The sequence below is a fragment of the Ovis canadensis genome, chromosome 5, assembly GCF_042477335.2.
Source record: "Ovis canadensis isolate MfBH-ARS-UI-01 breed Bighorn chromosome 5, ARS-UI_OviCan_v2, whole genome shotgun sequence".
NCBI classification, from domain to species: domain Eukaryota; kingdom Metazoa; phylum Chordata; class Mammalia; order Artiodactyla; family Bovidae; genus Ovis; species Ovis canadensis.
This window is the reverse complement of record NC_091249.1, coordinates 65,377,387-65,389,303: the sequence shown is the minus strand read 5'-3', so window position 1 is coordinate 65,389,303 and position 11,917 is coordinate 65,377,387. Positions and strand designations below refer to the sequence as shown.

Below are 11,917 nucleotides of genomic sequence, written 5' to 3'. Positions count from 1 at the left end.
GCTGCGTGTATATGAAGGGAGGAAATGGGATGATGATGTATATAAGAAAAATCATAGTTAACACTTACCTTACTACCTGTGCATATGGATTCTACATGGATTATCTTACTTATATATATATATACGGCATTAATACAGCATTTTAATTAAGAGTTAGACAAACCTGGGAAGATTAGTAGCTTAAAAGAGGGAATAGAGGATGACTTCAGGTTTTTAGTCCTGGGTGTTTGGATTGGTGATGCTAGTTAAGGTACACTGAGAAAACATGTCAGGTACTTAACACAGTGCCTGATATAAGCAGTTGCTCATTATCTTCATTGTTTATGTGAAGAATGATGCTGGATACTATAGTAGCCACAAATATGGACTCTTCCCTGGAGTTTACAGTCCAGTAGGAAGGAAGAGAAATGGTTTATCAGATGTAGACAATGGTATCAGAAAGAAGAGTAATACCTGGATCACTCCTTCCCAGCTTTGATCCCGTCTGTTTCTCAATACTCTAGCTTAGAAAGTAGGTAGCTATTTGGGACTGCTTTGGACAAATTGAGTTTAAAGTATGGGCTGGGCAGTCCTATGCAACTTTCCATTAGGCAATTAGAAAGTGAAAGGTAAAAGCTGAAGGTCAGATTTAGGAGCCAGCAGTTTTGGCAGACTCCTTGTAACATACCAGACCCTAGATTGAGCGCTGGCGGCTCCCTAGTGAGTCATTGGCTGTCCTCCAGGAACATGCAGTTGAAGTCTTTTGCTGGTTGTGAGCAAGATAATTAAGTCCAGAGTTTGAAGGCCTACTGGGTGCCACATACTGTTCATACAAAGGACCAGATGTATTTGGGAGAATAGAGGAAATTGGTGAGGAAAGAATCAAGTGAGTAGAGCAAAGAACACACTTTTGGAGAATGCCTGTTCTTTTCACTCAGTTTGGGTTATGTTAATTCAGTTGAGTTCAGTTGCTCAGTCGTGTCCAACTCTTTGGGACCCCATGGACTGCAGCATCCCTGTCCATCACCAACTCCAGAGCCTACTCAAACTCATGTTAATCGAGTCAGTAATGCCATCCAACCATCTCATCTTCTGTCATCCCCTTCTCCTTCTGCCTTCAGTTTTTCCCAGCATCAGGGTCTTTTCTTTTCTCCCAGCATCAGGGTCTTTTCTTCATGAAAAGAAAGAACTGAGTCAGTTCTTCATGTCAGTAGGGAATCCTTTTTAAACACAGGGCTTGGCAATCAGACCAACCTGGTTTTATTTTTTTTGGTCAATTATGTGTCCTTGGGTAAGTCACTTCAATTGTCGTTGTACAGATTTCCTGTCCTTAAAATGGTGAGACTAGTGGAATCTGTCACATGCCATTGTGGAGATTCAGTAAGAAAATACACGTCATGTTTTTGCAAAGGGTCTGGCATAGAACAAGTGTATGGTAAATGGTTAACTATTATTAAGTTTCAGGCACAGCAGTGACAATAACTAGTTTTCCCAGATTAGGAACGTGGAACGTAGTAGACCTGGAATTTAGAACTAGGTAATTGAACTCCAGAGCAGGTAGAGTTTGCTCTAGCACTGGCCCTGAACCAAGCTCTGTTCTTGGCACATAAATGGTAGCTATCACTTTATTTTTTCGTGTGCTCCGTGGGTATTGAACACATAAAAACTATTATCCGGGAAAGCTTGGCACTAAATTTTCTGCCAGGATAAGTCTCTCTCATGCAATTTTTTTGTTCAGATAATAATATCACACTCTGGGGTGTGAGAGGGTCCAGGCTTCACAGCCACGTGGGCACTGCGTGGGAGCAGGGAGGCCTGCGCTGCTCCAACCGGCAGGCGGCGCTGTCCCAGAGAGTTACACCGCCCACTCCCCCTCCCCCCCCCCCCCCCCAACGTGAGTCCAAATGGTTAGGCCCGCCAGGCAGGTAGTGCGCTTCCGCGGCTTTCCTCCACCCTCTCCCTTCCCCCGTTGGTAGGTGCTGCGGGTCCGGGCGGAAGTGGGGCAGGCGGGCGGGAGCAAGGCGTCGCCGTTGTATATTCATGAGGCGCGCGCAGCCCGGCATGCTAATGAGGCGGGGCGCGGCGGCGGACTGAGAAGCTGCTGGGCGGCGGCGGCGGCGGCGGCGGCAGCGGCGGGCTTGGAGCTGCCGGGCGGGAGCGGCGTGGGCGCGGGGTCACTAGCAACGCAAACCTGGACATGGAGCCGCCCGGCGGGGGCCTGGGACCCGGCCGCGGGACCCGGGACAAGAAGAAGGGCCGGAACCCGGACGAGCTGCCTTCGGCAGGCGGCGACGGCGGCAAATCCAAGAAATTTGTGAGTGTCCCTCCCACCTGGTTCCCTCAGGCTGGCCCCTTAACCGCCCTCAGGACCCCAGAGACCCCCCGCAGCTGGCCCCAGGGGTGCACGCCCGTTTCTAGGGAGCCGCCCCCGCGCCTCCCTTCCTCGTTTTGCTCGATGCTGGGCTCCGAAGCCCGACCTCCGGCCGCTCTGGGACCTCGGGAATCCCCGGAGTCCCACCCGGCTCTTGCCCTGGCAACCTCGGGGCTTTCTTCTCCCCGCCCTCATGTTCTGCCCTTACCCGCGTAGCCCTGGACAGTCTCAGCCCTATCTCTTCCCTCTCAGCCCCACTTCCTTTCTTCTTCCTCCGTTACCCGAACACGCCTTCTCTATCTCTAGCCTCAGTGCTTTTCTGGGTCCGTTTTCTCTTATTACCCTTCCCCCCTTTTTTGGTATCTTCTTATTTGCTTCTCCAAAGGTCACTTCCTTCCCCAAGCTTGATCCCTTTCACCTGCTAACTTTGCTCCCGCCCAGTCCCCTTCTCTGGGCCCTCAGCCCGGTGTCACCTGATAATCCTTCCCCTCAGGAATGTTACCTGACTTGGGCCCTACCTTCCCTCTTCCCTTGGACGTTTGTCCTTGTGACTGCAGAAAGGGGTTCCTGCCCAGTTCCTGTGGTCGTTGGGTATGACGGTAGTTGACTTTCCAGTATTTCCCCATCCAGAACACCTGTCTCTTTGCTCTGTTGCTAATTGGTCACTTGTCAGGGGATTGGAACTTCTCTCAAGAATATGCCCTTCTTGACTTAAGAGTGGTGATCACCCTACCCCACGGGGAAGAAGTTGGACTAAAAAGGTCCAGAAGTTTTTGAGTGCCTGATTATAACTGTCTTCTGTGCGTTTTCATGATAACAATCTCCTCAGCTCTTCTGCTACCTCCTGTGCTCCAGGGCTACTGATAACCTTTTTCCCGACCTGTAGAAGAGTCGGGTTTTCCTCAGGTGCCAGTTACTTCCAGTCTGAAAGGATATTGGTATTCGTGTAACACCGTGGTATCTTATTATCTTTGCCTACACTGAATGTTGGTTTTTACGCTATCGAGGGAAAGATAGGAGGCGCTGTCCAAGATAGGGCGTCTTGGATCTTAATAACCTTTCCTAACTAGTTTTGTAGTCTCTCCCAGGTAATTGACTCCGCGCCTCGGTGTCTTCTTTCTACTAACCAAATGGTTTCTAACTTTCCCTCTTTCTCTTATCCCCACCCATTAGCATTCTGACGCAGCTCCACAAGTTTGGGAAGAAAACTGAGAAAGTGATGAAAACAGGAAGATAATGTTGCTTTGGGACGTTGAGGGTTGAGATGTGGAGAGTACTGAACAGATTTAAAATAGTGACTCATCTCTTCCTACCTATTTCCATCAAGACAGGTGCTTCTGGACTGTCTTATCCAGTGACTATAGGCTGTCAAGTCAGTGCCTGTTTTTATCTGGTGACTGTCTTTTCCCCCCCAGAAATGTGGGTTTAATAGTAGTGACAACCTTCCCTCACTGGTGATCAAAGCAACATTCTCCTAGGTTTCTTTAGGATAAGCATGACACTCTAGTTAGGGAGCTTTCCTGCGAAGTCTTAAGCTTTAGGGCCCGTGTATCTTCTATTTCTGTATCCTTTTGTTTTGCTTTTGTTTCCATGGGTACTATTTGACCTTACTCACCCGAATTCCAGCTATTTTTGCTGATTTATAGTGACCTTTGTGACTTGTAAATGTTTTTCAAGTTCTAAATGGAATTTTATGTGTGCTTGTTGTATCTAACATGAGTTTCACCAATTTGTGAATTCTGCGAAGTATTTGGGGCTGAACAGTGAGATACCTGAGGAAATTCAACTTCTTTTCACCTGTTTTTTGGAATGTCCATGGAGTCTTGTGTATGCTGAGTGGATTTGGCTCAGAGTTGGTATTTGCTTTAGGGAGGGTGGAGCTGAACCAAGTTCTCTTTTTCTTTTGAGGTGTTTTTCTTAACTCTTAATCTGCTGAATTTTTAGAAAATATGTACACACACAGATAGTGAGAATTGCATTCCTGGCTGAGGGATTGGTAGGTTTCCAGGAAAGTAGTGCTGTTTAACCCCTTTACTGCCAGCTGTACCATACCTCAAGGCTTTACCATAGTCTGTCTTTCTCGTTGCTTTTTATGTAAGAACTCTGTGGAAATGAGAGCCTAGGAGGAGCATTGCAATCCACTTCTCTTTGTGTCTGTGTATGTATATGGGGGTGGTAGAGTGGGCGAGATTGCTGGTTTGCATTTGTTACCCATGGCTTAGTTTCCTTGAACTGTAGGCTAAAAGTGAAGTCAAAAGGGTTTCGCCTACTCCACCTTTTCTAGTGTGTGTCCTCGGGAACTCCATTAAGAATACATTTTATAAAACTGTGCTCGTTTGGACTGAGTGTGCCTGAAGATTATTTGTTTGCATCTGAGGAGTTACTAATCCCTTTAGCTGCTGTATAACTTTCCAAGCTTATGCGGTTCTAAGTGTAGATCAACTGATGAGAAAACAGAACTCACAAGTTACCAAAGATTTGCTCTTTACTCTCTGAGGTAGCTTGTGTGGAAAGGACACAAGGAACCTAAGTTGAAAAAGGGGTGAGGATCATCTTTTTAAAACATGTGGTTCTTCGAGATGCAAATGTGTGTGGTGAAGCCAGGGTGTCTGGTGTTCCATTCCTTGGTTCTTCTTCAGTCTGTCTCTGGGCCATGAGCTTATCCCTCGTCCAGCATTATTTCAGTTCCTTTTGGAAGCCCTTAAGACAAAGGAAGATAAAAATGCTAAATGAACAGAGTGTTTTCTTACTTTTTAGCAGTGATGAGCGTGGGTGTCAGATAGACTGATTTCTGAAATATGTGTAAGGGGAGTAAGTATAACCAGGATGTTAGGAGGCTGCAGAGCATTTCTGCATTTTGTAGACTGCATATCTTCTCATACAATCAAGAATTGATCTGTTTTAAGAAAGACTATTGCATCTTAATTCAACTAGGAGCCTAACTTTGTAAAACATGCTTAGTGTGGGATTAAAGACAGTACAAGGTATGTAATTTTTAAAATCTTGTTTATTGTTGGACACCTATGTTAAATTTTTACCATGTTGCAGTTTCTAAAAGCAAAGTGAGAGTGAAAGTTCATTTAGTTGTAGATCCCTGTTCATCCAAAATGAGAGCAGGGATGAAGGATGCTAGGCAGAATTTTAAACAGATATTAGGAAAGGTGAAGATTATAAAAGAAGTGGAGTTGTTTATGTTTCTTTCCTCTTAAAGATACTAACTTTGTTCCAAAAGGTCGCTCAAAACCAAGGAGTATGCAGAGAACTTTATACAAATCATTTGTGTTTTTTGAAAGTTGATAAACACAGGGATTACATAGTTTGAAAAGAGGGAGAGGAACCTATAGGAATGTTAGTGAGAGTTTGAGATGACAGCATGATACCTTAAAAATTTGCCCTCTGCCTGCCTAGTCTTTAAAGACACAGCCCAAGGATCACTGGATAATGTTACTTTCACTTGTCTCTAAGGAAATCCTCCTTCACAGGAGGTGAAACTGAGGGAATGCCTCAGCATTTAAATCTCTTGAGAGAGTTGTTAAATGTTGGGATATTTTTATAAAAAGAGTTGAAACTTTTATGACCTGTAAATTGTTTTAAATTGTTGTAAATTTATTTTAAAGAGCTAAGAAAATAGTAACAAGTGAGGAATGATTTAACTTTGTTGATGGGCATACAGGTCAGAATAGACTAATTTTATTCCCTGTGTGGTAAAATCACCTTTTGTTACCCCTGGGGTGCTCAGTGTATTTTGTAAATGGATTGTCAAGTTATTCTTGGAGAGTGTTATATTTTCAGTGAAATGTAATAGAGACGTAAAAGATAAGGTGTGAATTAGAAGAACAGGTTAAAAGCATGTTTATTAATAAGAAATATTCGGTATTGTAGAGAAACAAAGTTTGTACATGCAGGTGGTGTTTCCTCTCATTTTGTGTCTCAGTTGAAATCATTCATGACTACCAAAAACATCCCCATATTCAAACAAACCTTGTGTTTTTCTTTGTTGTGTTGAACCTTCCATTCTTTATCACTTTTATTTGAAAGCAGTAGGGAAAAAAATCACCTCTTGCTAACCAGCAGAGCACCATTGATTGGTTGTCCCTGATTAGGGTTAGGTGAGACCATGCCAACCCTCTCTCCCTGCCCTGCTGTCTGTCATTCCCTTCCTCTTTGTTTTTTTTTTTTTTTTTTAGTTTGACATGTTTAGACTTTTTTTTTTTTTTTAAATTTTAAAATCTTTAATTCTTACATGCATTCCCAAACATGAACCCCCCTCCCACCTCCCTCCCCATAACATCTTTCTGGGTCATCCCCATGCACCAGCCCCAAGCATGCTGCATCCTGCGTCAGACATAGACTGGCGATTCAATTCACATGATAGTATACATGTTAGAATGTCATTCTCCCAAATCATCCCACCCTCTCCCTCTCCCTCTGAGTCCAAAAGTCCGTTATACACATCTGTGTCTCTTTCCCTGTCTTGCATACAGGGTCGTCATTGCCATCTTCCTAAATTCCATATATATGTGTTAGTATACTGTATTGGTGTTTTTCTTTCTGGCTTACTTCACTCTGTATAATCGGCTCCAGTTTCATCCATCTCATCAGAACTGATTCAAATGAATTCTTTTTAACGGCTGAGTAATACTCCATTGTGTATATGTACCACAGCTTTCTTATCCATTCATCTGCTGATGGACATCTAGGTTGTTTCCATGTCCTGGCTATTATAAACAGTGCTGCGATGAACATTGGGGTACATGTGTCTCTTTCAATTCTGGTTTCCTCGGTGTGTATGCCCAGAAGTGGGATTGCTGGGTCATAAGGTAGTTCTATTTGCAATTTTTTAAGGAATCTCCACACTGTTCTCCATAGTGGCTGTACTAGTTTGCATTCCCACCAACAGTGTAGGAGGGTTCCCTTTTCTCCACACCCTCTCCAGCATTTATTGCTTGCAGATTTTTGGGTCGCAGCCATTCTGACTGGTGTGAAGTGGTACCTCATTGTGGTTTTGATTTGCATTTCTCTAATAATGAGTGATGTTGAGCATCTTTTCATGTGTTTGTTAGCCATCCGTATGTCTTCTTTGGAGAAATGTCTATTTAGTTCTTTGGCCCATTTTTTGATTGGGTCGTTTATTTTTCTGGAGTTGAGCTGCATAAGTTGCTTGTATATTTTTGAGATTAGTTGTTTGTCAGTTGCTTCATTTGCTATTATTTTCTCCCATTCAGAAGGCTGTCTTTTCACCTTGCTTATATTTTCCTTTGTTGTGCAGAAGCTTTTAATTTTAATTAGATCCCATTTGTTTATTTTTGCTTTTATTTCCAGCATTCTGGGAGGTGGATCATAGAGGATCCTGCTGTGAAAAAATATGGAACGCTTCACGAATTTGCGTGTCATCCTTGCGCAGGGGCCATGCTAATCTTCTCTGTATCGTTCCAATTTTAGTATATGTGCTGCCGAAGCGAGCACCCTCTTTGTTTTTTAATATTGCCCAGCTGCTATAAGAACTGATTCTAGTTCTTTTTTTTTTTTTTTGATGCTAAAATTTCTTAAAACTTCAAAGCTAAGATTGAAAAGTAAATATTTTAATCACTATGAACATATCTTCTTACCTACCTGCTTTGTTTTTTCTTAACAACTTTTCTTTTTTTTCCAAATGATTTTTCTAATTGAAGAACTCTTTTAAGAGAGTAAAGTTACTGAAGGAAAAGGGAAACTGAGACCAGTATTTTAAGGAATTTTACCACTGATTACAGGATAACTCTGGGTGAATCATTGTTCTTTGACCTTTGAGATTCTTACTTCATTCATTATCAAAGCTTGCTATGAATGGTAGTCTTAAAATTTTAGAGTTGGAAGGGACTTTAAATGTCATCAAGCCCAAACACCCACTCAGTGCAGCAGCAATCCCTTCTTACAGTTGTAGGTTGAAAACTGAATAAATAACGAGGAGGAAAAAAGCATAGATTTTGGATTCTACATTTCCTTTAGTAAATTTCAGGATCTTGGAAGAAAAGTGATCATGTAAAAGGAAGAGATACGCTAGAAACTCTGAGACTGAGAGAGAAAAGATTGAAGAAAGTGACTCTGTTGCATAGTTCTGTGACAATTAGGGAGTATCAATTTCTCCTTTAAATAGTTGCTTAAATTTCTTCCCTCCAAGAAGGGGGATGAGATGGATAAGGGAACACAAGAAAGAATTGTCATAATGAACTGAATTAGAGAAACACATTGCCTTCGTGTGTGGAAGCAATGTTATATGGCAGATGGGAAATCTTATCCTTGGTTGTGATTATAAGTGGTCTTTAGGTGGTAGCTGCTTTGGCATTCTGTCAGGGTAGCAGATACAGGTAGAGTTTATGGTGTCCTAGATGATTTTTCTGGGTTTCTGATTGTGACTTATTCCCTGTTTTAGGAGTAATACTGTTTGAAAGCAATAGGATTTTCATTTTCTTTTAAGACTTAGCACACTTTAAGGATCCAGCAGAGATTGGTTTATAAACTGTCTTTGATCCTAAAGGTTACAGAAAACCAAGGTAGTAGGCTTATATCTCACATATAGCTGCCTTTTTAAAAATATGTTAGAACTTGAGGATCAAGTAAAAAAATAACCCTCACTTTTTTTTTCCCTCTCCCTAGAGAAGGCAATGGCACCCCACTCTTGCCTAGAAAATCCCGTGGATGGAGGAGCCTGGTGGGCTGCAGTCCATGGGGTCGCTAAGAGTTGGACATGACTGAGCGACTTCACTTTCACTTTTCCCTTTCATGCATTGGAGAAGGAAATGGCAACCCACTCCAGTGTTCTTGCCTGAAGAATCCCAGGGATGGGGGAGCCTGGTGGGCTGCCTCTATGGGGTCGCACAGAGTTGGACACGACTGAAGTGACGCAGCAGCAGCAGAGTAGCTCATACTTTATTCGGGGTCTTCACCTTTCTGGCTGTTAAGCCTAACCATCTTTTTTTATTGGTGTATAATTAACATATAATAAACTACATATATTTAGTGCATAATTTGTGAAGCTATTACTGTAGTCAAGATAACGAATATATCCCACACCCTCAACGGTTCCTTCTGCCTCATTGTAATCTCTTCTTCTCAGCCCTCCTTGTGACCCAGTGCTCAGGTAACTAACCACTGATTTGCTTTCTTTAACTGTAGACTTGTTTGTATTTTCTAGAAATTTATATAAATGGCATTATACACAATATGAACCCTTTCTTTTGGTTTCTTTTAGCATAATGTATTTATGTTAGCTATATTAATAGCTCATTCTTATTTTTTTTATTGCAGAGTAGTATTACATTGTATGGGTTTACCATAATTAGTTTTTTATAATTTTATTTATTTGTTTTGGCTGTGCTGGGTCTTTGTTGCTGCCCAGGCTTCTCTTTAGTTGTGGTGCACAGGTTGCCCATTGTGGTGCCTTCTCTTGTTGCACAGCATGGGATCCAGGGTACTCCGGCTTCTGTAGTTGCGGCATCTGGGCTCAATAGTTGTGGCTGCCAGGCTCCAGAGCACAACCTCAGTAGTTGTGGTGCACTGGCTTAGTTGCTCTGCTGAATGTGGGATCTTCCTGGATCAGAGATCGAACCTGTGTCTCCTGCAGGCAGCTTCTCTACCACTGAGCTACCAGGGAAGCCCCTACCGTAATTTATTTATTTACTGTATAGACATTTGAATTGTTTCCAGTTTTGGAGCTTTGTTGTTTGGATTGTTTCCAGTTTTGGTTCTTTATTGTTTTGCTGGGAACATTCATGTACCAAGTTTTTGTCTGGGCATACGCCTTTATTTTTCTTTTGTAAATACCTAGGAGTGGAATGACTAGGCTATATGATACGGCTATGATTAACTTTCCAAGAAATTGCCAAACTATTTTCCAAAATGGTTGTACCATTTTACAGTTTCACAAGCAGTGTATGGGTTCTGGTTCCTTGTCAGCTCTTCGTATGATCAATCTTAAATTTTAGCCATTCTAGTGAGTGTGTGAGGGCTTCCCAGGTGACTCGGTGGTAAAGAATCTGCCTGCCAGTACTGGAGATGTGTGTTCCACCCCTGGTTGGAAAGATACCCTGAAGGAAGAAATGGCAACCCACTCCAGTATTCTTGCCTGGAGAATTCCATGGACATAGGAGCCTGGCAGGCTGCAGTCCACGGGGTCACAAAGAGTCCAACACACAGAGCTATTGAGCACACATGCACACCTGCACAGTGGGTATATATAGTGTGAACACAGAATTTGTCTGCCATTTCAGTAAGCAAAGGATGTTGTGGCCATAAAGCCATCAGCCACTGTCGGGGTCACTGATGCTGTACCCTGAGGGGAATTCAGGAAGGAGAAAAACAGGTTGCCAGCCACCAAGCCATCAGTCACTGTAGCTGTCCTGACAGTGCACCCTGAGTGGAATTCAGGATGGAGAGAAATAGGATACTGGCCTTAGGTAGTTAAGATGTGTATCAGAGGAATGATTGAGTAAGCCCATACTCTTACGTCTTCTCATATACAGAAAAGTCCTGAAATCATTAACTTGAGATAATCTGTTTTGTGATTAGCAGTAATCTTTTGATGTGCAACCTCATGTTTTTTTTTTCCCAGCAAAAATTTCTGTGTATCCCGGTTCCTTTCTTACATCTTTGGAATAGTCCCTCAGAGCTATCTCAGAGACTGCCATCCCGGGCTGTAGTCCTCAGTAAGGCCTTTGAATAAAACATAAATTTCAGCTTTCAGGCTGTGCGTTTGTTTTTTTGTATTTTTTCAGTCAACAAATGGTATCTCAGTGTGGCTTTTTTTTTTTTTTGGTTGCACCAGGTTTTCGTTGCTATGAGCAGGGGCTACTCTGCTGTGCATGGGCTTCTTGTTGCGGGGGCTTCTCTCGTTGCGGAGCATGAGCTCTAGGTATGTGGGCTCAGTAGCTGTGTTTCAGGGTCTCCAGTAATTTTGGCACATGGGCTTATTAGTTGCTCTGAGGCATGCGGAATCTTCCCTGACCAGGAATCCAACACCTCTCCCCTGGACTGGCAGGTGGATTCTTTACCACTGGACTCCCAGGGAAGTCCTCAGTGTGGCTTTAATTTGCATTTCTTTAATGATGTTGAGCATCTTTTCAGGTGTTTACTTGCTCTCTGTATATCTTCCTTGAAGTATCTGTTCAAAAATTTTGCCCACTTAAAACTTTTTATTACAGTCTAAATACAGGTCCTTTGTTGGATATATGTTTTACAGATGTTTACTTCCTCCTGTGACTTGCCTTTTCATTTTCTTAACAGTATATTTTGAAAAACAAAAATGTTTAGTTTTGATGAAGACCAATTAATTTTTTCTTTTTAAATTAATTTTTATTGGAGTACAGTTGCTTTACAGTGTTGTTTAGTTTCTGCTGTATAGCAAAATGAATCAGCCATACAAATAATATATCCCCTCCTTTTTGGACTGAAGTCCAATCAATTATTTTTGCTTTTTGTATCATATTTCAAAAATCTCTGCTAAAATCATAGTCACTAAGATATTTTTCCTAAAAATTTGAAAGATTTAACTGAAATTCTCCTCTTGTCACTGTGGAAATGTGAGTTATA

The 11,917-nt window shown here is 42.4% G+C and overlaps 1 protein-coding gene and 1 non-coding gene across 2 annotated transcripts in view; one reads left to right on the top strand and one right to left on the bottom strand.

Moving 5' to 3' along the window:
* Nucleotides 1–1,983: 1,983 nt before the first annotated feature.
* Nucleotides 1,984–11,917, top strand: part of DIAPH1 (diaphanous related formin 1) — a 117,383-nt gene continuing 107,449 nt past the window's right edge. Inside the window, exon 1 of the mRNA XM_069589878.1 lies at nt 1,984–2,293. Coding sequence (XP_069445979.1) covers nt 2,177–2,293 — 117 coding nt within the window. The 5' untranslated portion in view covers nt 1,984–2,176. The remainder of the gene's footprint in view (nt 2,294–11,917) is intronic.
* On the bottom strand, nt 7,710–7,816 carry LOC138441947 (U6 spliceosomal RNA). The gene has a single exon (XR_011257505.1). It is a non-coding gene; the product is annotated as a U6 spliceosomal RNA (small nuclear RNA).